The sequence below is a fragment of the Polypterus senegalus genome, chromosome 13 (genome assembly GCF_016835505.1).
Source record: "Polypterus senegalus isolate Bchr_013 chromosome 13, ASM1683550v1, whole genome shotgun sequence".
Lineage (NCBI taxonomy): Eukaryota > Metazoa > Chordata > Cladistia > Polypteriformes > Polypteridae > Polypterus > Polypterus senegalus.
In genome coordinates, this window is record NC_053166.1 from 95,401,698 (window position 1) to 95,426,731 (window position 25,034).

At 37.0% G+C, this 25,034-nt stretch overlaps 1 protein-coding gene across 5 annotated transcripts in view; it reads right to left on the bottom strand.

Annotated features, from left to right (window-relative positions):
- Window positions 1-25,034, bottom strand: part of shank1 (SH3 and multiple ankyrin repeat domains 1) — a 670,907-nt gene that overhangs the window by 119,803 nt on the left and 526,070 nt on the right. For all 5 annotated transcript variants that reach the window (XM_039776090.1, XM_039776091.1, XM_039776088.1 and 2 more), the window contains exons 16-17: window positions 20,147-20,229; window positions 5,286-5,410 (exon numbers count right to left, since the gene is read on the bottom strand). In XM_039776090.1, the coding sequence (XP_039632024.1) occupies window positions 5,286-5,410; window positions 20,147-20,229 (208 nt within the window). The remainder of the gene's footprint in view (window positions 1-5,285; window positions 5,411-20,146; window positions 20,230-25,034) is intronic.

A 25,034-nucleotide genomic window follows, 5' to 3' on the forward strand; every position in this document is an offset into this window, starting at 1 on the left:
GAGTGGAGAGGCACAGAATGCAAGTTGCTTGAGGTTGTGTGAAGTTTCCATAGTCAGTGATGATTTGGGGAGCCATGTCAACATCTGCTGGTGTTGGTCCACTGTGTTTTATCAAGTCCAAAGTCATAGCAGCCATCTACTAGGAAATTTTAGAGCACTTCATGCTTCCCTCTGCTGACAAGCTTTATGGAGATGCTGATTTCATTTTCCAGCAGGACTTGGCACCTGCCCACACTGCCAGAAGTGCCAATACCTAATTTAATGACCATGGTATTACTGTGCTTGATTAGCCAGCAAACTCGCCTGACCTAAACCCCATATTATCAAGAAGAATATGACAGACACCAGACCCAACAAGGCAGACAAGGTGAAGACCGCTATCAAAGCACCCTGGGCTTCCATAACACCTCAGTAGTGTCACAGGCTGATCGCCTAAATGCCATGCCGCATTGATGCAGTAATTCATGAAAAAGGAACCCCAACCAAGTATTGAGTGCGTACATGGACATACTTTTCAGTAGGCTAACATTTCTATATTAAAAATATTTTTTTTGATTGGTCTTATGTAATATTCTATTTTTCTGAGATACTGAATTTTGGATTTTCATTACCTGTAGGCCATAATCAGCAAAATGACAAGAAAGAATTGCTTGAAACACTGTGTGTAATGAATCTATATAATATATGAGTTTCATTTTTTGAAATGAATTACTAAAATAACTTAACTTTTCAGTGATATTCTAATTTATTGAGATGCCCCTGTACTGTTCATGTATGTTTCATATGAATTATATTATTATGAAAATGTGTAAAAGTCTAATGTTAGTTGTCTCTTACTCCTGTCTGCTGTCTGTCTGTCTGTCATTTTTGTTTATTAAATATTTTTGTAACAAGGAGTCATATTTAGTGATAGTATATTTTAATTATATTGCTTTAGCCAAGTACATGCATCTATGGTTTTGGTATTTCACTATCATGTAGGTAAAGAAATACTCCACCCAAATGTGTTATGTGTAGTGATTAGATTAGATTAGATTAGATTAGATAAAGAACCCTGAAAAAAATGATCATGTTTTCATGGAGGACACAGATAGCAAAGTTTCTATGGGGACCAACACTGAACAACCAGGAAAAAAATATCAAAATAGCCATGAAAAAAATGGAAAAGCAGTTATTCAATGCAGACGTCTGCTTCCCAGCTATTCAAAGGAGGATTTTTTTGGAAGTGGTTTATTTAAAAATATTTCAGAAAGTACTGAGCATACTATTGGATATCTGACATACAGGTTATGTGACAGAAATAAATTCATTTTTAAATTATTTTTTATTAAAAAAAATTGTGCAATGTAGTCTATTCAAGATATCATTACAAACGTTTAACTTCTCTATCAAATTTACTTCCTGAATAATTTTACCACATTTAAAAAGAAATTAGTCCACTGGGACCCAAATTGTTTCAATCAGACAAACAAACAGATCTGATGATAACAGCAAGTGCCTTTACATTTTATGTGAACACACCTAAAAAATAAATATTTCTTATCTGGTGATGGTTTGTGGTACTTCCTCATATCTGCAGTATTCTCTGAATTCTGATTTTGGCATAGTCTACGCAAGGTTTGCTTAGTCTCCAGTGCTCAGAGTGCCTTGACCACAGTTGGTTCCTGCATTTAACCTAAGCTTCTAGAACAGGCTATAAAACCTCACAAAACAAAAGAAGGTCCAGCATATGGACATGTGTGCATGGAATATTTTGCTTCTACTCTTAAAATGTTTGTGTTGACTGTGAATGTGAATGTGTTTTTATGGGAACAATTTGGGTATATTTTGAGAGATGAAATCTGTGCTGTGGTAAATCCAGTGCTTGCAATATTGCATTCAGATCTCATTTTGAAAAAAGAGAGTATGCTCTAAAAGCATAACTTTTCCACTAACTGAAATCAATGGAGAGGTTTTATAATGTATACATTTTCCTTACATTCACAGTGTGAATATAGTGAGCAGAACTTACTGTAAATGCACTGTTCTATTTAAATCTTTTTTTAAATACATAACTTTTTGTTTTGGAAGATAAATTAATGTTGAAATGCAAATGCTCTTTGTTTTTGAATACTTTGATCAATTTCAAAAAGCTACAAATGATAAAATATGTAAAATGAAAATTATGCAGAGTGTCTGCTAGGATAATCTTTGCTCTCCTGAATATAGTTTATGTATTAAGAATATACTGTGTGTATTGTGAGCAGGGGGGTTGAACGCACCCCTAAAAGACAGACTCTTCTCAAAAAACCCCTCCTAAACATGCTGACAAACTACCTTCACATTGCTCATTTACTTGCTGGGCTTACTTGTGGCTGCTGTACCGCGCAATATGTTTTCTGCACGGTACTCTGCATACTTAAAAGCCTGAATAGCACCTGTCAGTCAGTTTTTGGCTGATTGCTTTGTTTTCTCTCTCTCCTTCTCCGGTCATCCTCTGCTAATGTCGGGGGTCCCGCTCCCGTTGTGCTCCCCTTGATGTCTATTCTTTAATTGAGAGCTAACTGCATACTGAGCTCGTTTTTACTTCTGAAAGAGACTTGTTTGTTTGAAGTGTTTGAATAAAGGTCCTGTCTCTACAATATCCTGAGTTTTCTGTGCAATTCTGTGACCCAAGTGTGACAGTATTTATATTATTATTCATAGGCATGGGGTGTTAAGAGTCTATTCAGACATTAACAGTTCATTTGAGAAAGACTTGTAGAGACTTCCAAGGGCTGCTCAGAAAATGGGCAACACTTTCTGTAAATTAACAGGAAATGCCTGAAACTTTCTTTGTGGTTAATTTGAAATGCATTACATGCTAAAAGATTCCCATAGAAAATCAGTTTTCTAGTGCATCTGAAATTTTGTCACAAAATGTCATGGTGTAGTGCCATGCATTAAACAATGAGCTATTATTGAAATGATTGTAGTAGAGAAGGAGCCAGTAGCAAACACTCACAATCACCAACAACAGCAGGCATACCAGTATCGTTTCATGAAGGAGATAAATGCTGTTATTTCTTGGTGGTGCAAGGCTGCTTAAAATAAGGCAAAATGAGGAGTGTGGCAAATGCATCTAGTTATACTCCATGTTTTAACAAATACATAAGAATTACTATCATTGAAAAAATTGTGTTGAAGAATTTTTGGGTAGATATTGTAACTATGCATGTTATGTTTTAAGTAAAATCACAAAATACAGTAGTTTAGATAGCAGTTTTTAATAATTAATAAAGCAGAAGCTATTCTTATTCAACCAGATATATTTACCCAGAAATGCATGTCACCAATGGTTAAATGTATGATTTTATTTTTTATTTTTAATAGATGATGTGTGAATGAGATCATCTCAGCACTCTGTATTAATCTAGGAAAATAATTATGCTTTTACAGTATTTAATTTTTTGTGTTGTCACCACCGTTATCAAAAAACTGGACACAAGGTCATATTTTAAAATGTGCTGAACCTCTACAACTGTGTTTCTTAAACAATGAGTCATGTTTGTGATGGGTTGCCACAAGATTGTGTAATACAATTAGCCAAGATCATCAAAGCGTGAATTCTGTGGCTAGAGCTATACCAAGATCTGTTTAACATACTATTTATTTCGGTAGTATGAGATCTGAACCATTGCCTATAAACAACACTACTTATGCATCACAAATACAGTAGCTTTTATTTCTAAGCTACAAAAACAAAATAAATGTTACCCATGACATCATCATTCCTCTCACAACCTGTGAAGCAATCAAACTGAGATCTCTGACAGCAAAGATCCATTTAAGAAAGAAGGAGGGAGGCAGGAATGACACAAACAAGCTGGTGACATGAAAGGACAGTGGAGTTAGATTTTTAGTGTGTTGTGGGGAGATAAGTGAGGGTGTGTATAGTGCAGTGGCAGTGTTGTGCTCTAAATTTGTAAAAATAAATAAAATAATTATAAAATAAATTCTTCATCAAGATTTATCCTATCACAATATAAAATACAGAATAGTATGTAATAATTTATCTACATCACTAAATTTTATACTCAATTTACAGTTGTTAAATGAAAACCAGAATATGCTGAGCAATTTACAAATGTATTTAGAAGAATGCATTGTTAATGGCAGAGTTTATTTGAAAAACATGTTTAAAAAAATGTTTTTTATGACAAGGAAAATGAAGAGCATTGATTGATGTATTCATTTTTGACTACCTAATTTCTTATTTAATAAATACAGCCCATATTTCTGATTATAGAGACAAACAACATGTAAACACTTTCTAGTACCATGACTCAGGTGACTAAGTTAAGTGACTGTTCATAATATCCTTTCAAAAATCATAATATCCTTGCAGTGTACACTTTATAAAGAAGAATGTCCTTTCTGTCATGGGTTACTAAAGCTTACACTAAGTTTTTTTACTGGCAGTGATATAACACAAGAATAGATTGAATTACAATTATTGTTTTGTTGATTAAACATTTGTTTTTCACTTTCCTTTTTCTGTAATATTTCGCATCAGATATATACTTGAAACAAAACCTCTTACTTTTTTATTTTATGCCCATTGTTATTTATCTATGTACAGTATGGCTGTGCTATCATAATGTAAAAACCATGCTCTCGTGTCCCGGTAGATACCAATTTTCTTATTTGGGCTCTCAGATCAAAAAGCTTAACAATCTCAGCCATAAAGAAATATATACATGGCTATGAAGATCCTGGCATAAGCATAAATGACAAAATACAAAACCGAAAAAAACATTTTCAATCCAGATTAATATACAAAGCCTCTCCATACACATTGATATTTAAAAACTATATAGGTCACTTTCACTTCTGCTAGTGAAGGCCCACACCATAACAACAAAAACACATAACTCCTTTCTTTTGCTCTTTACTCACCGTTGTCTTGGCTACAAAACATATTACTGGGTATAAATATCCTTTTTAATGATGTGACAGAAACTATGATAAAGAGGACATGCTATTCATATTTCATGTACTGCATATTAAAAGGAACATAAGAAAAATTAAAGATAAAAATAACCACTAAAGACATTAAATTCCAAGATACCAAGTCAATCTATGAAAGATCTGAGCCAAAATGTATACATCTGTAAAGTAGAAGAGTATATGATTTAATACCTAAACTACATGCTATAAATATTCAACAAAGAAATAAAAATAAATGACAGGATAGATGGAGGATGTCCACTTCACTTAGCTATGAAATATAAAATTACTATAAGTTTAAACTGCTAGGCACTCACCTCAATCAGGAAATCTCCCATTCTTAACCCTGCTCTCCAGGCCACACCTCCTTCGTCAACAGATTCCAGGTACTGCAGGGCAGGAAATGCTGGTGTTGGAGTGAACTCTTCAATAGGAGTTTGAGCTGATAAACAAAGAAGTATTGGTCAGGCAATTTATATTCACGGATATCTGACCCCATAGTCTGAAATACATGGAACAACAAAGACTGAGAGTCACTAAGAGACAAACCATAAAAAAGTTAGTTCTGCACTGCACATAGAAAGCTGAGCCACTATTCAAAATAACCATGTTAACAATGTTACTAATGTTAATTATGATGTGTTGTTTTTTATTTCAGTAAACTAACATTTGACTTAGGAGAAATGTTAATAAAATCAATAACATTTGTTATTTTGTAACAAACAAATAATTGTGTGATTATTAAAACCTTGGGTTAAATGGGTTCAGTTTTCTCGAAAATCAAAATGAAGCTCATTATAGGGACCCTGTTAACTGCATCTTTTGCTGTTGTCTCCATTAACAATTAGCTGTATTTTTTGTCAGCCTAATTTCTTGAAAGGCTGACGTTAACTGCTTCACCATAGGTCTGTAAAGCAATGGTTAATAACGCATGAAAAGTTAATGAAAAAGTCATATACAGTTAAAGAAAAACATTTATCATGTTAACATTTGTCCTGGGTATGACAAACTGCATCCGGCCCTACAAGCGGTCCTCGAAATCAGGGAAATCATGGGGGTTGGCGGCAGGACTGGCACTCCAGCCACCATAAAAAAAACTTCACACAGCTCTGAGATGACAGAAAGGACTCTTTTTTGCTTTCCATGGGAGTAGCTCTGCTGCAGCCACCCATAGGAAAGTTGCTCGCATCATGAAGGGGATGGGGGAAATCCCTCAGGAACCCCATCCCCGGAAGAGTCGAAACCGTTGGAGGGCCAATGGGGTCAGGTCTGTTGGGGATCAGAACTGGTGTGGTGCTGAGGCATTGCCTGCTGCACGGCAGCACTCGGGTCCCAATTTGAGGCAGCCCGTATGGGTAGACGCATGGAACGTCTAGTCTCTTCAGCAAGATGATCATCTTCCTCTGCTGTCGGAGGAGCTGCGTAAACTCCGCATTTCAGTGGAGGCACTCTTTGAGGTGCGCAGACCGGGAACTGACAAGATCTCTGTAGGTGGATACAACTTATATTGGTCTGGTTGCTCTGATGGCTGTCATACTCAGGGAGTAGCTGTTGCTGTAATGGATTTGCTTCTTCCAATGGTGTCCGATGTTACTCCTTTCGACAAGTGTATTATGAGACTCAGATTATGGCACTCTCTGGGTGCTTTGTCTGTTGTCTCTGTGTATGCTCTGACCACGGTGAGTGATGTCTCGGCGAGGGAGACATTTTATTCGTAACTTCGCTTGGTGGTTGATGGGTGCCCATGAGGTGACGCTCCTCTGGTCATGGGTGACTTCAACGCAGCCACTGGCACTGACAGGGCTGGCTATGATGATTGTCTCGGTCCTCAAAGGTTTGGTGACCATGGTGAAATTGGCTTCATTTTTCTTGACTTTGCAAAAGGTCAGTGGCTACGAATTGCTGGATCCTGGTTCCAGCGCCCTAAGCTGCATCATTGGACTTGGTACTCCAATACTGGAGGTGCGGTGAAGGAGATTGATCACATGCTCACTGGCAAACGATGGAGGCTCTTGCAAAACTGCAGGGTCGACAGAAATGGCAAGTTTGTGAATTCTAACCATAGACTTGTTGTTGCTAATCTTAGGATCCATCTTAGGTCCAATAGGTTGCCACCTACTAGGAAAATGAGCCTGGACTTGGCCAGATTCCAAGACCAGGCTGTTTCTAATGAGTCTGCATGCAGTTTGTTTGAGGAACTTGCAGATTTGGATGCGACTGCTGATCCTAATGTGATGTGGGAGACCTTCCGTGACAAGACCGTGAAGGTTGCTGAGGGTTGTGTTGGTGATACTGGTGTTCCCAGAAGGAGGTGTTTCATCTTGCAGGGCACCATGGATATCATCAAGAGAAGTTGCAGTGCATGGCTCAATGGCAACTCTGGTCTGTACTGGAACTGAGAAAGATGGCTGTGAGGGTTCTGAGGGCAGATAAAGAAGAGTTTGCTAGAGGAATCTGAGCAAATGGCACACCATCTGTGGTCTAGCGACCCACGTCCTGCTTACAGAGAAATCGAAGCACTACATACATCTGAATCTGTTCCTTGGAGAGTCGCAGTCAGGGCAGCTGATGGAATGGTCCTTACGGAGGACACTACAGTTGTGACCCAGTGGCTACTTTGAGCAGTTGTTCAAAGCTGATACTCCAGCGAGGACTTTGGATATCTCTGGGTCCACGATTCTTAAGGCAGATCCTCGAATTAGATATGAACCACCCAATCTCACTGAGATTGCACAGGTGATGAACCAGCTGAGGGAAAGAAAGGCTGCAGGGATCTGTCGTATCCGGGGTGAACTTCTCCAGGCTGGTGGTAAGGCTGTCCTCCTGGCATTGCAAGCAATCTTTGTTTCCATTTGGGAGACTGGCATCATTCCAACTCACTGGAAAACGGGACTTGTCGCCCCTATCTGTAAAGGGAAGGGTGATCACTTGGATTGCAGTAACTACAGGGGGATAACACTGCTCTTGGTGAAAGGTAAGGTCCTTGCTAGGGTCCTCCTCAAAAGGATCTGTGATCACTTGCTCACCTACCAGCGACCGGAACAGTCTGGTTTTACGCATAAGAAATCTACCATAGACCGAATCCTGGCACTGAGGGTTCTCATTGAGTGCAAACACAAATATTGGCAGAGTTTCTTTGCAGCCTTTGTCAATTTTCGTAAAGTGTTCAACTTAGTTGATTAAGATGCCCTGTGGGACACACTGAGGGTTTGTGGGATCCCGTCAAGGTTGCTGGATATCATGAGCGGCCTGTACACTGGTACTGTGAGTACTGTGTTGTTGCTCCTACGCTGTTCAATGCTTGTATGGACTGGGTATTGGGGATGGTCGTGGGGTCCAGCAGCTGTGGGGCATCTGTTGGTAAAGAAAGATTCACGGACCTTGACTTTGCTGATGATGCTGTGATCTTCTCAGAGTCAATGGAGGCTCTGAATGGGGTGCTCGAGAGACTGAGCGAGGAGTCTGAGTGCCTTGGCTTGCAAGTGTCCTGGATAAAAACCAAGATCCAGGCCTTTAATGACCTCTTGGGCACAGCCATCAGCAGTGTGTCTGTTTGCGGACAGAGTGTTGACCTTGTCGAGAGGTTTGCTTACCTTGGCAGTGACATTCATATCTCTGGTGACTCTTCCTATGAAGTCAGTAGACGGATTGGAAGAGCATGGGGGGTCATGAGGTCGCTGGAAAGGAGAGTGTGGCACTCCTGATTTCTATGCAAAAGGACGAAGGTTCAAGTTTTTAGATTCCTGGTGCTTCCTGTCTTGCTATATGGTTGCGAGACATGAATGCTATCCTGAGATGAAGACTGGACTCCTTTGGTACTGTGTCTTTCCGGAAATTCCTTGGGTACCGTTGGTTTGACTTTGTATCGAATGAGCGGTTGCTCATGGAGTCCCGAATTAGGCCCATTACCTGCATTGTGGGGGAGCATCAGTTATGGCACTATGGACATGTGGCGCGTTTCCCAGAGGGTGATCCAGTTCATAAGATCCTCATTGTTGGGGACCCGAGTGGCTGGACCAGGCCAAGGGGTCGCCCACGTAACACCTAGCTACGGCACATAGAGGGTCATTTCCGGAGAGGTGGGACTGGGCCGCGTATCTGCCTGGGGGGTTGCCAACCGGGATCCCGAGTTGTTTCGTCATGTGGGGCATGCGACAATGCACTGTACCAGTGCATGCTCCCTAACTTGACTTGACCTAACTTGCTAACATATGTAAGTATTAAGAAAGCTGATGGTTCAGTCAGTGTATGTTAACTTGTTTTAATTAAAACCTCCAGGCATGATAACAGGATTGGTCAGTCGATCTGTCAGGGGGAGAGGAAGACAAAATGTATCAAAGGAAAGGTCACACTCATAGCAAAAGACAGCCCTGTTCATAAGGATGTTAATGACTCAAGCTATTTTTGCATTTACGTCCACATTATTTCTAATTTAAAGACAAAGGCACTTATTATTGCCCCATAATGGAGTCTAGCTGTGGTAAGTAGTGAGTAGAGAAGGGTTTCTGAAAGGACTTAACAAATTGCAACCATCCTGTACCGGCATGCCTATCTTCTATCCATATTCCAGATCTATTGCTACAGCTACACAACACAGCCTCCTGGAAATATGAGTCCATCTTTATAACAACTGTGCCAGTGTGCTTGCTGCATATTTGGAAAATATTACAGCTATCTCCAGCCCCCTGGACCAAAATGTCTTAGTTATGTTTTTTTTTTTTTTAATTTGGCATTAATATTAGAAAGGCAACCCTCTTTTTATGCAAAAGAGGAAAGAGAACATTAACTACAATTCATTACTTTTGAGATATAAAAATGTCCAGTAAAACTGTGGGTCTCAGCATTTTTCATATTTAGAAGAGAATTCTATGGAAGCCTGCCACAATAAGGAAGGAACTTAAAAGGTGGTGAGAATTAGCCAGCATTGTAAATTAATCTGAATAAAAGTGTACTCTTTCGTGAATTCAAGTAAATATTAGATTAGACTTCCTTTTATCAAGAACAGTTTAAATACCTCGAAACATCACAAGTAAACATAAAGCTCTTTATCAACAAAATTTTCGCCTGTATGGAAAAAATTAAACAAGACTTGCATAGATGGTCAACCCTTCATCTCACACTAGCTGGAAGAATTAACACTGTTAAGATGAATATTCTTCCTAAGCTCCTTTTTATTTCAAAACATACCAATATACATTAATAAATCGTTCTTTAAGCAATTAGATTCAACAATAACCTCATTTATTTGGAATTCTAAACATCCACGCATCAAAAGAGCTGGCTCTACCTAACTTCCAGTTTTATTACTGGGCGGCAAATATACAGTCGATAAGAACCTGGACACAAATAGAAGAACATACACAGGCATGGACCGCAATAGAAGTAAAATCCTGCAGTACTTCTTTGTATTCCTTGCTTTGTGCTCCAATAAACACACGCTATCGGCAATACACTAATAACCCAATTGTGCTCCACTCACTTAGAATCTGGAACCAATGTAGAAAGCATTTTAAGACGGAGAAGCTTCTTTCTGTGGCACCCTGCAAAAGAACCACCTCTTTCAACCCTCACAAACATATGCAGTTTTAATATCTGGAAAAATTTGGAATTAACTTGGCATCCTATGAACAATTACGTTCCAAATTTAACATTCCAGACAAATTTCTTTCACTATCTTCAAATCAGGAACTTTGTTAAACAGAACCTTCCAGATTTTCCTCATCTTGCACCCTCATCCACGCTGGAAAAATTATTGCTCAATTTCAAGGAGTTAGACTCCATCTCTACAATATATAAAATCCTTTTACAATCCCTTCCTTTCAAAGATCCAAGAGGACACTGGGAAAATGACCTCTCAATTAATATATCAGAAAAGAGTGGAAAGTAGCAATGCAGAGAATTCACTCAAGCTCCATATGCAAAGCATACAATTATACAACTCAAAATTATATATCGAGCACATCTGTCTCGACTAAAACTCTCCAAAATGTTTCCAGGGCATGATCCAACCTGCTAACTGCAACCAAGCCCCAGCCTCACTAGGTCACATGTTCTGGGCCTGCTCCAAATTAACATTATTCTGGAACTCTCAGACAGTCTTGGACTCACAATCCCTCCTAACCCATTAACAGCTGTGTTTGGGGTTCTTCCAGAGGGTCTTAAAGTGGAGAAAGACAAACAAATTGATTGCATTCACTACACTGTTGGCACGCAGACTTATTCTGATAAACTGGAAGAACCCAAACTCTCCTCTTTAAGTCAGTGGGAAACTGAAAAAAATCAAATACTCAGTTAGAGGATCAAATCTAATCAGTAATATTTTGAAATGATTTATAAAGCACATTTGTTGATTTAGGTATTTTTAAAAGCCTTAAATTTTAACTGAAGGGTGGGGATCATCTGTTCTTAGCATAATTTTTTTTGTAAAACTTGATTGCTATGTATTGATTGTAATAAAATTAATAAATAAATAAAAAAAAAAAAAAAAAGTCAAAACTCAAAAGCAATTCTAAAAAACTGTATGTAAAGAAAGAAGGCTTTGTGAGCTTTTACTATATGGTACAAGACTCTGAAGAACTGTATAACATCTGAAACAATTTTCATGAGATTTATCAGACAGTTGCTAAGAAAACGAATGGTAAACAAATACTTTTTATGCCATACTTCAGAAGTGTTTTCCCATCGTAATAAATTAACACCAATCTTCATCAAAATACTCCTGTGCAAACAAAGATCACTATGTTTTATAAATTAAGATCTGCCAAAATTGTTGATTTTGCAAAAGCAGTTATGTTTGTTTCATGGCATAAGTATTTTTTCAGCTCAGAATATTATTTAGAGTGTGTATTGAGCTGAAAAATGGCAGTCTTCCTTGTTCTTATTGTTAGTTGTTGGAAGAAACAATCCAGAATTGAGTATTTGATAGACATTTATTATTCTCAATCAGCATTTTTTCTCTCTTTTTATTATTTTAAAATAACTAGGAATTTATATTTAGAAGGTGAAAAGTATTACAGTTTATTGTCCAGCAATGTTAGCAGACTTCTATCAGTCACTCCACTGTGATACACCTTCAGTGGATTATAACAGAATTACCAAAGCCTATGAAAAAACTTGTAAACCCAGCCCACCTTAAATCCTTCAGCATCTTTTGTTTTGTAAATATGCTGATAAGCGCAAGCAGCATGCTATCCCACACAACCCCCACCACCACCACCACCCCGCCCACCACCACTGCAGAAATGGCAAAACGCACTCCCAGCTCAAGCCTTGTTTATCTGGGAGTGAGGTACCGGGAGCTGTAGAGGGTAAATAATATATTGTTACATGGAACACATGCATTTCATGAGTGTTCCATGTCTACAAAGATCTATGTAAGTGTAGTATGACAGAAATGTTGAACATATACCTAAAAGACAAGCTTTTTCATGTTTTAAGTACTCACGACAAAATTTTGACATGATGTGTATAATGTGTGAAGATTGAAGTGCAAATATCAAATAAAAACTTTCACAAAAGGTACAAATATAACAGAACAAGTGCGCGTTTATTCAAGACTATAACCAAAGGAAAATAAATTGGATTAGTGTACTTTATTATTTTTTCTGCTTTAGTAGTATGGCGGTAAGACCTGCTGACTCATAATCAAGAGGTTGTGGGTTCAAGCCTTGCCATGTCACAAAATAAATGTTTTGAGAAATTAGCTGCTCTTATTGTTACTATTATACAAATAAAAAAAAAATACATTTGATTTGATTCTGTAAGAGCTGGTGTAAATGTATGTTGCTTGTAAAGGTTAGTGTTTTTTTAATTCAGCTTTATTCTCTCAGTTGAGTTCTGTAAGCCATGCTTTTTCTTTGAAGGACTGGGGTAGACTGACTGGCAGGATGACACTGGACATCTTGCTACATCCAAATAGTGCCATCTTTCGCCTTTATGCCTGGTGCAGCTGTGTTGTTCTTATATGTGAGTGGAACTTTCTTGCGGGGAGGGCTTCCGTTCTCTTTCTCTGATGTAGAACTCTCATCCTCATCTGAGTTCACCTCTATTATAGCATGTCTTTATTTGAAAACAGCAGTGTCAATCAGGGGGAACGTGAATGTGACCGAGAGAATAAAACTGAATAAAAAAAAAATACTAGCCTTTACAAGTACCATATATTACACCAGATGTTACAGACTCAAATTAAATGTATGTTTTTATTGTATTATAGTAACAATAAGAGCAGCTCACTACTCAAAACATTTAATTTGGTACGCTAGAAGGCTTGAACCCGCAACCTGTTGTTTATGAGTCAGCAGTTCTTACCGCTGTACTACCAAAGCAGTCATGACAACAAAGTAGACTAACCTGATTTCTTTTTCTTTGATTATAGTCTTGAATAAAAGCGCACTTGTTCTGTTATATTTGTACCTTTTGTGAAAATGTTTATTTGATTTTTGGACTTCTGTCTTCACACATTATACACTTCATGTTAAAATTTTGTCGTTAGTACTTAAAACATTAATAAAAATTTGTCTTTTAGGTATGTGCACAACATTTCTCACATTTCCAGTCATCCGACACTTACATAGATCTCTGTAGACACGAAACATACATGAAATGCATGTGTTCCAGATTAATATATATTATTTACCCAATACAGCTCCTGGTGCCTCGATCCCAGATAAACAAGACTTGGTGCTGGGAGAGCTGTTTGCCGTTTCTGAGGTGGTGGGTGGATGGGATAGTAGGCTGCTTGTGCTTATCGACACATTTACAACACAAAAGACACTGACAGAGAGGTGTGAATGGATTTAAGGTGGGCCGGGTTTATGCTTTTTTTGTAGGTTTTAAATATTCTAGTGATAAGAGGGAGTACCGAGAGACTTCTTTTTAAAATAATAGTTATATTTAATACAATTATATATTATGAGTAATTTATAAATTTTTCAAGTCTAAATAACTAATATTAAAAATAATTCTTTAAAAAGAAATAGTAATGTTTCATTTTAAATCTTCATCTTTCAAAAACTGGATGTGACAAAGGAATTTTGTTGCCATACTCTTAAATCTATAAATAATTGTGTAAATAAAATTTTAAAAATTTTTTGCACACTGGTGTAAGCAAGTAGTGTAAGTACTTAACGTTTTTACAATCTTTCTTCCGTTGTCTTTTTTCCTTACATATGAATTACACAAGAGTGCCTCAGCATGAACTTTTGCAAAGGTGTATTTAAGGGGCATTTGGTGTAACAGCTTGATCCAAAAGTGTGTTCTGCCAGCTCTCCTTTGAAAATGATTGTAAGAACTTTTACTTTTCCAAATGTAATATGTATATTTTTGTGAAGTGTGTGAAACTTTAAGCTTTCTTGTTTTGAATTGAAATCTCCATAGCTCTGATGGGTCAACCCTCAAAACAACATTCAAGCTACAAAATGTATAAAGATTATCATCAGACAGATGACACTCATGGCAAAAAGGGATTTTCTTCCCAAAGTGAACCATCTTCATATTTAAAATTACTTTTTTTTATTTCATATTTTATTTAGAACAAAAGGTTTCTTTCACAATTTCTTGCCATGGCAAAAACCATCTGAAAATTTTGAAGAATTCACACTGATAGTGCATCACTCTTATGACAAGTGGTGTACACTGGATGCAATAAAGAACAAAGTATGACTGAAAGAGTAGTAAAATGTGGGTGTGATTAGAATATCTCAATAATATATTATTCAAGACAGAGTTGTCATGGTCACCAAGCTATGAATTTGTACTTATTAACCTCTCAATACATGTCACTCATGGCTAGTTTTTAGGATTTCTGGTTTTCACCTATGCAGCCTGAGTAAGAAGAGAACTCACCTTTGGATGGTAATGTATTGAACCACTTTAATCCATATTATTGATTCACTATGTAAACATATGCTAATTGTAGACATATATAAACAATTATTGTATAGTTGTAAAGCACTTTGGAATGGTGTTCATAACCAAAGTGTGCTAAAATAGATAACATTTTTATTTTCTATTTAATGATTTCTGTTGAAGAGTACAGGTAGTAATTTTTAACATGTTGTATGTGACATACTTTTCTCCTGCTGTCATACTTTTTGTATAATTTAACCTACTGATAAAGCTTAGTTATTATTATTTTGAGCCTACTCTCCTCATTTCCTTGGTACCTAGTTGCCACATTTTTATTTCACGAATGCAGTGAAAAACTGGGTGTCTTTTAAAGACATACTACAGCAAACCTTCAAAAAGACAAGTAGAATCGAGAACATTTTTAAAGATGGTGAGATAGACATACAGTACCCAGTATTTAATTGATCCTGACAGATATACATTAAAACAGTAAAAACAAAGTTATAAATGGATATGCAAGTACTATACATACCATATAACCAGTGTAAATTGAATTTATAGTGTTCATAAAGAAATATCCCTGTCCCAGTATGCCTAGTTATTCAAGCTATAACTATAGACAAAAAGAGCTATAGTAGCACCTATTAGCACTGTGGTACGATAAGCCTTGTGGCTAACGGTGCTCAAGGAAAACATGTCAAGGAGAGGACAGGCAGCATTACTCATAGTGACCTCTAATTTTGCCATCATCCTTTTTTCTGTCAGTAGCTCCTGTGAGAGTCCAGGGTCAAATCTATAATAAAGATGTCTTCTCGATCAGTTTATTTTGAGGTATGGGATCTATTTCACTGGTGTTACTCCCCTAACATACTACAGTGCAGAACAGTACACTGGGCACTATAGGTTAGTTGTCATTAGCAGTTGTAAAATAAGTTAAATGAAATGCATTAAACTTACTTGTATAAGCATTATCAATATCTGTTTACCTTGATGTATAAACATTATTGAGGCACTTAGAGAGGCTGAAGACCTTGGCCAGCTAGCACTTTCTTATTTTCCTCACTTTAACTGCTTTAGGGTTTTTTCACATGCAGGTTTTCAGTTTTTCAATTTGTTTAAGCTGACATGCTATGAAAAAAAATAAGATTTAAAATTTTCAGTAAACGTTACTGTTGTTGCATGTTCTTGAAACATACAAGTATAGACTGCACCACGGTTAACTCTTCTGTCTCATAGCTATATTGTTTGTTTTGTTTCTTGCACAATAGTATTTAGAATTTTATTTGGACAGATCTGTATTCAATGTAAAGTCTATTATTTTATGAACATGTACAAGCATTATATAAAACTAAAAATGGGTTAAACTAAATTAAAAATTAGTAAAAAATTAGTACTTTTAGGAAGCAATTTAAGCTTAAGCTTATTTTTAATTTTACATTGCACATGGCAAATTTTGTGATAATTAACTGCCTGGATGATTAAATACTTCACCATGAGGTTTTACTCCTCTGATGCTGACTTCAATGAAATTATTATTTCTAGTTAAAGAAGGTCTGGTATAGTTATTTAAGCTTGAGAAGACCAAAAATTACTAAAGCTACAATGTTATGAGGGCCACTTTTGAATATGCGTGCATGTTTGCTTTTGTTCAATTCAGTGATTTATGTGTTTTTTTAATTTCCATTTAAAGTTTGTCTCATACCACCACACTTCAATCATAGCTGGACTTTTATATTTTCCATATGCTATCATTCAAATAAGTTTTTAGTGATGATAGAATACATTCAGTATATTCTGAAAATTGTTGAATTGTGTATTAAAGAAAGTAACTTAATACATTGTCTTTATACAGAGTTTTTCTTCTTCGGTTAAAATGAAAATGGCTTATTTTGACTTTAGAAATGTATTGCTACAGCATAAGAGTTCAGTTTTAAAATACTAAATAGATAAATATATGTACAAATCTTTTGTCATGCAAAAAAATTATGATGACTTTCGAGGGGATTGAATACTTTTACAAGCCACTGTAATTATGAGAAATAGTACCTCTTCTGCCATTTTCTGTAATAGGTTTGAAAGGTATCTCCATTTGGTTTCTCTTCCCCTTATATCAATTTTCATTAATTTTTTATTTTCAGTTCTAAACGCATACTACTTTTCAGTGGTCAACCTGTCCAATATCCAACACTAAACTGATAAATATATTATCTTGATTTTATTTTATATGCTGTAGCTAGAATTGCACATTTTAAAAAAATATATAAAACTCATTGTTTGATGGAAATGAAAATTATCAACCTACAGATGGCTGAATTCAAAGACACCCTGAAAATCGAAGTGAAAAAATGATGCGGCAGGCTAGACCATTTTGCCAAAATTTCATTGCAGCAACTCCAAATCATACTCAGTAGTTTGTATGGCCCCCACATGTTTGTATGCATATATATATATATATACTGTATATACTGGTCTGTCCCAGAAATATCCAGCCATGTAATATGAAGAATATATACTCTCATAGAAGATGATACAAGATACAAGAAACATTGCACAAAGGACAATGATGCCACAGTCCCCTTCAAAGTATGCAACTTGGGACCTCACACAGTTCTCCTAGTGTCTCTTCTACTGTTCAAAACACTGCAAAATCCTTTGTTGGAATAGCCATCAGCTGCCTTATTGTATTTTTGTGAATCTCATCGACGGTCTTTCAAACATGATTTTAGTTTTGGGAAAAGCCAGAAGTCGCAGGGCCTCAAATCTGGGCTGTAGGGGGGCTGAGTCACCTGTGTGGTTTGATGTTTTACCAAAAAACTCTGCATCATCTCCAAAAGCCTTCTGAATCATTAAAATAGTTCCAAATTTGAGGTAGATTTTTTGATCTACTTGCTCAGTCATTTTGAATGCGACAGCCACACAGTACACATGCTCACTCAATGGCGATAAGGGCCCCCACTGACTAGTACAGTGAAGTCATCATTGTGCACACGTGCGCATTCCAATCCATTCTCCTTGGCTGCTAAGTTACATCAATGCCTCACAAACCGTTCTTGTTATATTAACAATGGATGGACTTTTTCCAGGAAGACCTCATATATATTTTATGAAATTGTACGGCTATAGCAATACTTTTGTTCCACTGTTGAAAAAGTGGTATAAAGCACTGAAAACCTCTACCCAACTTTATAAAGTAGGTTAGCAATTTAGAAAAGAAGTTACATGAGAGTAGATTTACATGAACTTCAGGCCAAAAGCTATAGGAGATGCTTTAGGATAGATCTTCTGGTTAATTTCCAGATTGCCAATGGATATCTGGAGAATTCTAATTACAACATTATTTTCCATGGTCTGTCAAAGAGGTAGAGTAAACAAAACTCACGATGCAATGACCAAGCATTCATTTTTAGAAATAAATAAAAGAATTAAATCATTTTAATGTGGGGAGAGAATTTAAAATTACTGGTGGGATGTAATGATTGTCATTGTAAAGGCTCAGATAATAGGTTTTGAAACTGGATGTCATTATCTATTAGTCCTTAGTTGGTCTATTTGTAGTAAACATTCTCATATACTGATTTGTTTTCTTTTAATCAATGTGGTAACGGGCTACAGGCTATCACCAGTGAGCATTGGCCTCATCACCACTGATATAAAGAAGACACATTTTCAAAGTTGTTGACCCAGCATGTCTAAAAAGGTTGTTGGTTTTATCAATAAGCCTGCATTTATATCTTTATTCAGGGGCTAGGCTGATATACTTTATTAGTATGTTAAGCTTCCATTCGGAAGTTTGAATACACCATTTAGGTAGTAGGCAAGAGCTACTCTGTATACTCTAAATATCTGCTACATTCCACTGCTGTACATACATAAGTAAATATGGAAATACTGTACAGTGTTTTGATGAGAACAGACTGCTCAGCCTAAAACAACTTGTCTTTCCCTGCTCATCCAGGAAGCTAACAAAAGTTAGACAAAAAGCAACAGGGTTCTATTTATAATGGCACCACAAAGTAACTTGAACCTACAGGTTTATAATTTTCTTAATGAAAAATTGGAAACATCCAGTTGTCAATCTTTTAACCCACTTATTTACATAGAGGTCTAGGGAACCCTAAGTGAGAAGTGACAGATAACTTGAGGACATATTTATGATTAGTACTTCTTCAGTAATTTTGTAAGCATTATTTGAATGTCAGATTCACTTAGTCAAATTCAGGTTCATGGGGGACACGGCTTTAATTAGACTCAAAACATGAACAAACCCAGGATGGGTTTCTAGGCCACATCGAGGTTCACTTTAACTAGCATGTCTTTAAATATTAAACAGGCACAAGAAGAACATGATCTGGCTGGTACAAGCCAGGATTTGAATCATCTCTCCTAGAGAAGTGGGCCAATAGCACTAATCACTGTGCCACCATGTATCTATATTTCTAAATAAATTGGGTATTTATTAATTGTGTATACATTAAAAAATAAAAATTAACAGCTGAGTAGTAGTTTTTATAATAAATAAAATACATAAGTGGGGATTCAATTAAACTTTAGACAACTACCATTAAATATTGTGTCTGAAAATGATTCACCAGAAGATAAAGCTGGATTAAAAAAATAAAAAAGGCCAAAGTATTTTTCCTAATCATCCACCAGAACTTGTGTCACGTCCAAAGAGCCACTTTCTTTTAATGCTGGAGTTGAACTGTCCTTTCTTATGAGCCCAACATTCTTTGGACCTATATAGAATAACAATGTGTTCCAAGAACCATGTTTTGCATTCGAGTTTAAATCTTTGTTCATGAAAAATGTTCCAATTGTAATCATTCATGGATGTGATGTGGATTTTGATTTTTGCTACCTTGGTAAATCCAACTTTTAGACAATTATTCAGAGAAAATGTGTGCTAGAAAATGTGAGCAGCCAGTGACAGGGCTTTGAAAATTTAAGCTGAATTTTTGATTTCATATTAGATTAAAGAGAAGGTGCCACTGCAGAAAAAGATTACTTTTTCTCTTACATCACTTTAAACCAGGAGACAAATTTTGCTTTTTGCCTGTATGTTTGGATTGTTTTTCTGTTTTCTTGTCAATCGCAGTGTTAATACATTCTGTTATGTCAAAAAAATATTGTTAATTATCCCATAGTGTGGTGTGTTACCAAAATTGTGTTTGATCTTCAACGCTCTGGTATTCTGTCCAGGTCAAGAATGCAGTTTACTAGACAACAATGTATTGTTGCCAACTTGGGTGATGGATTGAACATATCTTATTATATTTTCTGTGCATCTGAGAGAAGCACACGTTTAAAAGAAAACTCTCAAGAAAGAACTGACCTTTTGCTCCTCGAAGCACAAATCCAAACCCTTCACTATCCTTCTTCTGCAGCAAAACTGTTTTTTCTTTGATGATGTAATCACTGTGTAAAGGAAAAATAAGAAGAAAAGACAGTAAGAAATGATTGAAATCAGCAGAAAGCCAATACTGACGCAAAATAGTATTTAGGTGTTCTGCAGCTAAGGCTGAATGTCAAAGGAAACGGAAGTGAGACAAGCACAGGGGGGTTGGAAGATTAAGTAAGCAGTACTTTGTTTTTTTTTTCTTATTTAGTAATCCATGCTCATCATTTAACCAATAGTACTATTGTGGTGAAACTATAGTAACAATGGGCAAACTGTAACTTTAGGTTGTTTGTATAACTCACAAATGTGTATAAACAATGAAAATTCTCCATTCTTCATGAAAAAGCACCTCTTCCTACAGAAAAGCCAGAAGGAGGCCAGGCTGTGAAGAGGAGAAAGACCTGTATCACATCCTTATAAAAAGACAGTAAGTCCAAGGACAGGCACATGGACCTGTTATGACTCTGGGCCGAAGTGTTTCTGCCGGGGTTCGATCTCTATAGTGCTCATCAAATAATTCCTCTCTCCCCTCAACCTGCCTTCTCACATTGTCCAGTCAGTTTACTATGTGATTCTAGTAAAAATAAGGCAGCTGGCTGCAGTTACAGTAAGAGTACAGACACGGGAATACAAAATAAAAAAAAGCACATATATACATACACACACACTCATGCGTGCACATACACACACACAGGTTGTATACACAACACCCCCTACCCCCTTCCCATGACACACGCATCCCAGCAGCCCCTCATGCCATCACATTTCCCACCCCCTCTTCCCTTAGATACCTGTAAATAAACCAGATGCTCTTGCGCTTTGGGCCTAAGCAGGGCCAGCTAGAGGACAGTGCCAGCATCTCATCAGTGGCTGGCAGCCCCATCGTCCCAGCTGCAACCGTTGCTGCTGGTGCTGTCCCTGCTGCTGCAAGATGAGCCATGGCCGGACCTGCACGCCCGTTCTCAAATGCAACAAACCGACAGCAAGCCTGACGTGCGGGGCCTGCGGCCCCATTTCTCTACGTTGGTTTGGTGATGCTGAGCCTTAACATAAAGACAGCGAAGCAGAGAGGGAGGCAGCAAGACACAGAGAGAGAGAGAGAGGGAGAGAGAGAGAGGTAGAGAGAGAGAGAGCGAGCCAGAGAGAGAGAGAGAGAGAAAAGGAGGGGGCTTTGTCGGCCAGGGAGAAAGACAGAGTGTGGAGGGAGTGAGTGAGAGAGCAAAAAATGGGAACAGGTGATGAAGTGGGTAGAGAGGAAGAGAAGAGCAACAGTTGAGTTTGATCCACAGAAAGATAGCAGATCAGGGAAACACTGCATCAAACCAGCTATACTATATATGAGTGGGTAAGAAGATGGATGAGAAGGAAAAATGGACGGATGGGCAGACAGATGGACAGAGAGATAGATGGACATATGAATAGATGGATGGAAAGAGGAAGTGACAATTTGTAAACAAGTTGAAAAATCAGTGGTAAACTAGAAAGGGAAAATTACCTTGGAAAGAAAAGAGAAAGAGAGAAAGAGGAGTGGTGAAAAGAAGAAAAGAGAAAAGGAGATAAACAAATGCATTCTTTAAATGGCTAATGCTTTGCTGCTAACTTCCTCAGCATCTCCCCCTCCCCCCTCTCTCTCTCGCCCCCCTCCTCGCCCCCCTATCTCCTCTCACACACAGAGACACACAGATACGCATGTATGCTCACACACATTCAGAGCAAGGCTTTTTTTTGCTTCTGATATTACGAATTCACTCTCTGTACTTACATCATTGCAGAGAAGAGAGAGCCAGCTTTAAAATTAAAGGGGGATTGTTCTGTGTGCAGTGCTGTCTGTTACGTAGATACGTGTGTGTGCGTGCGTTCCCGTGTGCATATATGTGTGTGCGTAAGAGAGGGGAGTAAAGGGAGAGAAGGGAGGAGGAGGAGGAGGAGGAGGAGGAGGCAGAACACTTGCTTTCCTGTATGAATGAAGCCGCAGTTATACAGCGAGTAGCCTGCCTGCTTGTCTGGCTGTCTACTTGTACTTCTAGGTGGATGTTTTTCTCTAAACTCTGTGTCATTTGGTTATTAGCTGTCTCTTCCCCTTCTGTCATTCTTGTTTTAGCCCATATATCTATTTCATCTTCTTTATGCACATACTGCCCATTATCAGTTTGGCTTTAAGTTTTTTTTTTTATGTACACAGACCTATTGTGTCATTCTTTCTTTCTGCATTCACACCTTCCTCTTTGTGTACCTACTGTATATGTCTGCCTACACACTTCTCGCTGCTTCTAGACTGATTGCTTGATTGTGGAGTATGAACTATGAGGAGGGACTAAAGGAGTGGAATCTTTACATCTTAAGAAAAGGAAAATTAAGGTGTATTAAAAATTATAAAAGGAATATGTATAGTGGATGCTAGCTGTAAGTTTAAAATCCTCTTTTTCAACAAGAACAGGATGGTTGTAAACTACAGGGTTGATTTAAAACAAATGTTAGATAATATTTCTTGACGCAAATCACTATATATATATAGAATAAGCTATATAGTGTAACTGACATTAGCACTTGGAATGACTGAAGAACTTGCCTTTATGATATTTTGGAAATGATACATTAATTGGAGACGATGAGCTACATATAGATGAAAATAAGCAAAAAATCTTTCCTCAGTTGCATACTAAACCATTGCGAACTGCCAGACTGCCTTAATATAGATTCTAGAAGTGAAGAGAAAAGCACTGGAGAGACACAACAGTATTCTTCCATGAAAAATTCCAATATATGGTGTTCTGATTGTTATGGTAAAATAATTGTCTCAGACATCACTTCAAAATTCCCAGCTCTGCCATGTAGAGATTTTAGAAGTGCAACAGAAATTACATATACTTTACATAATTCTTATGCTCTTCAAGCTATATACTGATGACTTTTTCCCAATGAATGCTGGGGGGAGGGGGGGTGGGGGCTGGGAGTGTTGTCATGCTATAAGAGTCTAATATCATCAGGTTATAAATGCAACACACTTACATAAATATAATCACACAGAATTATTATGCATTCATTCACATTTACTATTTACACATTATCACATTTACATTTTCACATGTGGACCTAAATGATGTCACCACACTGTAAGTATCATTAAAACTCTTCACTACTGGAAACAAACATTTAGACTTGTAAATTTCATTTGGTATATACTAAACATTCTACATGTCCACTACTTAAGAACAACAGAAAATATATTTCACTTCTCATTCCCCATGAATTATTAATATGTTGAGAAGTCTTCATCATTGCAAAACGTATCTCAGCAATCAGATTTCATATAGAGTGTTGGGAATATGTTTTCCAGCACAGTGTACCCCTCACAGAGAACAAGTGGACAACTGGGTCAACTGGACAAGTAGAATGGGATGTAGACTATATAATTTTTCAATGACCACACCTGTTTAGAAATAATATTTTCCAATAAAATCTGTTCTTGCTTGTACTAATTTTTGTTTGTTTTTTTGAGAGTTGCCTGGCTTGTTCTTTTCAAGAATAGAAAATATCAAAGGAGGAGTGTGCATCCTGACTGCCAAAAGCCAAAAAAACAGTACAATATGTTTTACTGCAACCCATCTGTTTATCTGCCAAGTTGTTGTGGACAGCTCCTTTAAGAGTTACAGAGGTTTTAGAATAGTAAAGACATTAGATGCTTCTAATAGGAGTTATATCATGGTGTCCATCAGTGCTTTAAATGCACAGCTATCTGTATATCTCCCAGTCCATATTCCTTTCTGAATGTTGTACAGTATCTCTGTTAGCATTCTTTATGTGTAGCTATACAAGATGATCATCTATTACTGGGCCAACTACTTATCTGCTTTTGACTAATAATTTTGCACCCGTTTGCACACTGAGTATCTCCCTGGTCTCCTTTCTTTGTATCAGTGTTTTTATATCCATTTACCAATCTATTGGATGCCTGGTTGTTAACATTAGCTTTTATATTTTTACACTAGGCTACTTATTCTAATCTTCCTATCTTTAAGACAGATTTTACAAACATCATTTTCAATGTCACAATAATTAAAAATGTGCGTCATCTTCACCATTTCTTTTGAAACAAGACTTGGCAGTTCAATATTTTAGAGTTGTTCAGCCATTCAGTATTAAATTTTAATATATTTTTCTTTAGCAGTTACCATTACTGACACTGACTGATCTTTTCAATAATGTTTAAACATAATGATGATTAACAAATGATATAAATATAATACAGATCATGTTTTATATATTAGTACTGTATATAAATATATGTATATATTTATACATATATATTTTCCCTCAGTTATATGGGGTTCATTGTCATCTTGTTCCTGTATTTACAGAATAATAATGTTTACCTCCTGAGGGATTATTTATTGTTCCTCTGGAGTTATACAAAGCAAACTTTAGGGATGTTTAGCGACAGGTGGTAATACCCTGGATCACTGCTAATCCTATATATATATATATCCTTATAAAACACACTCACCACCTGCTACTAGATTTATATTTTAGGCAGGGTTCCTCTCTTGGCTTGGGTTCATATTTTTGTTTTATTTAATTTTTGTTGACGTGTGGATCATTGTTTTACATTCATGTTACTTTCTTGTATTAAATGCATTGTGTCTTGTGGATGGTTCCCCAAGAGGTGGGGCCACCTGCCAATCACCACCAGGGACCAAATGGTCTCTCATAGTTCTGGCGGTTCATTGTGAATATGTTCTGGGAGTTTCAGTGAGTTCTAATGCTTTTTCTCTGCTTTGGTATTGGGATTTTGACCTTTTTGCTGTTTTTTAACTTTGTTTCT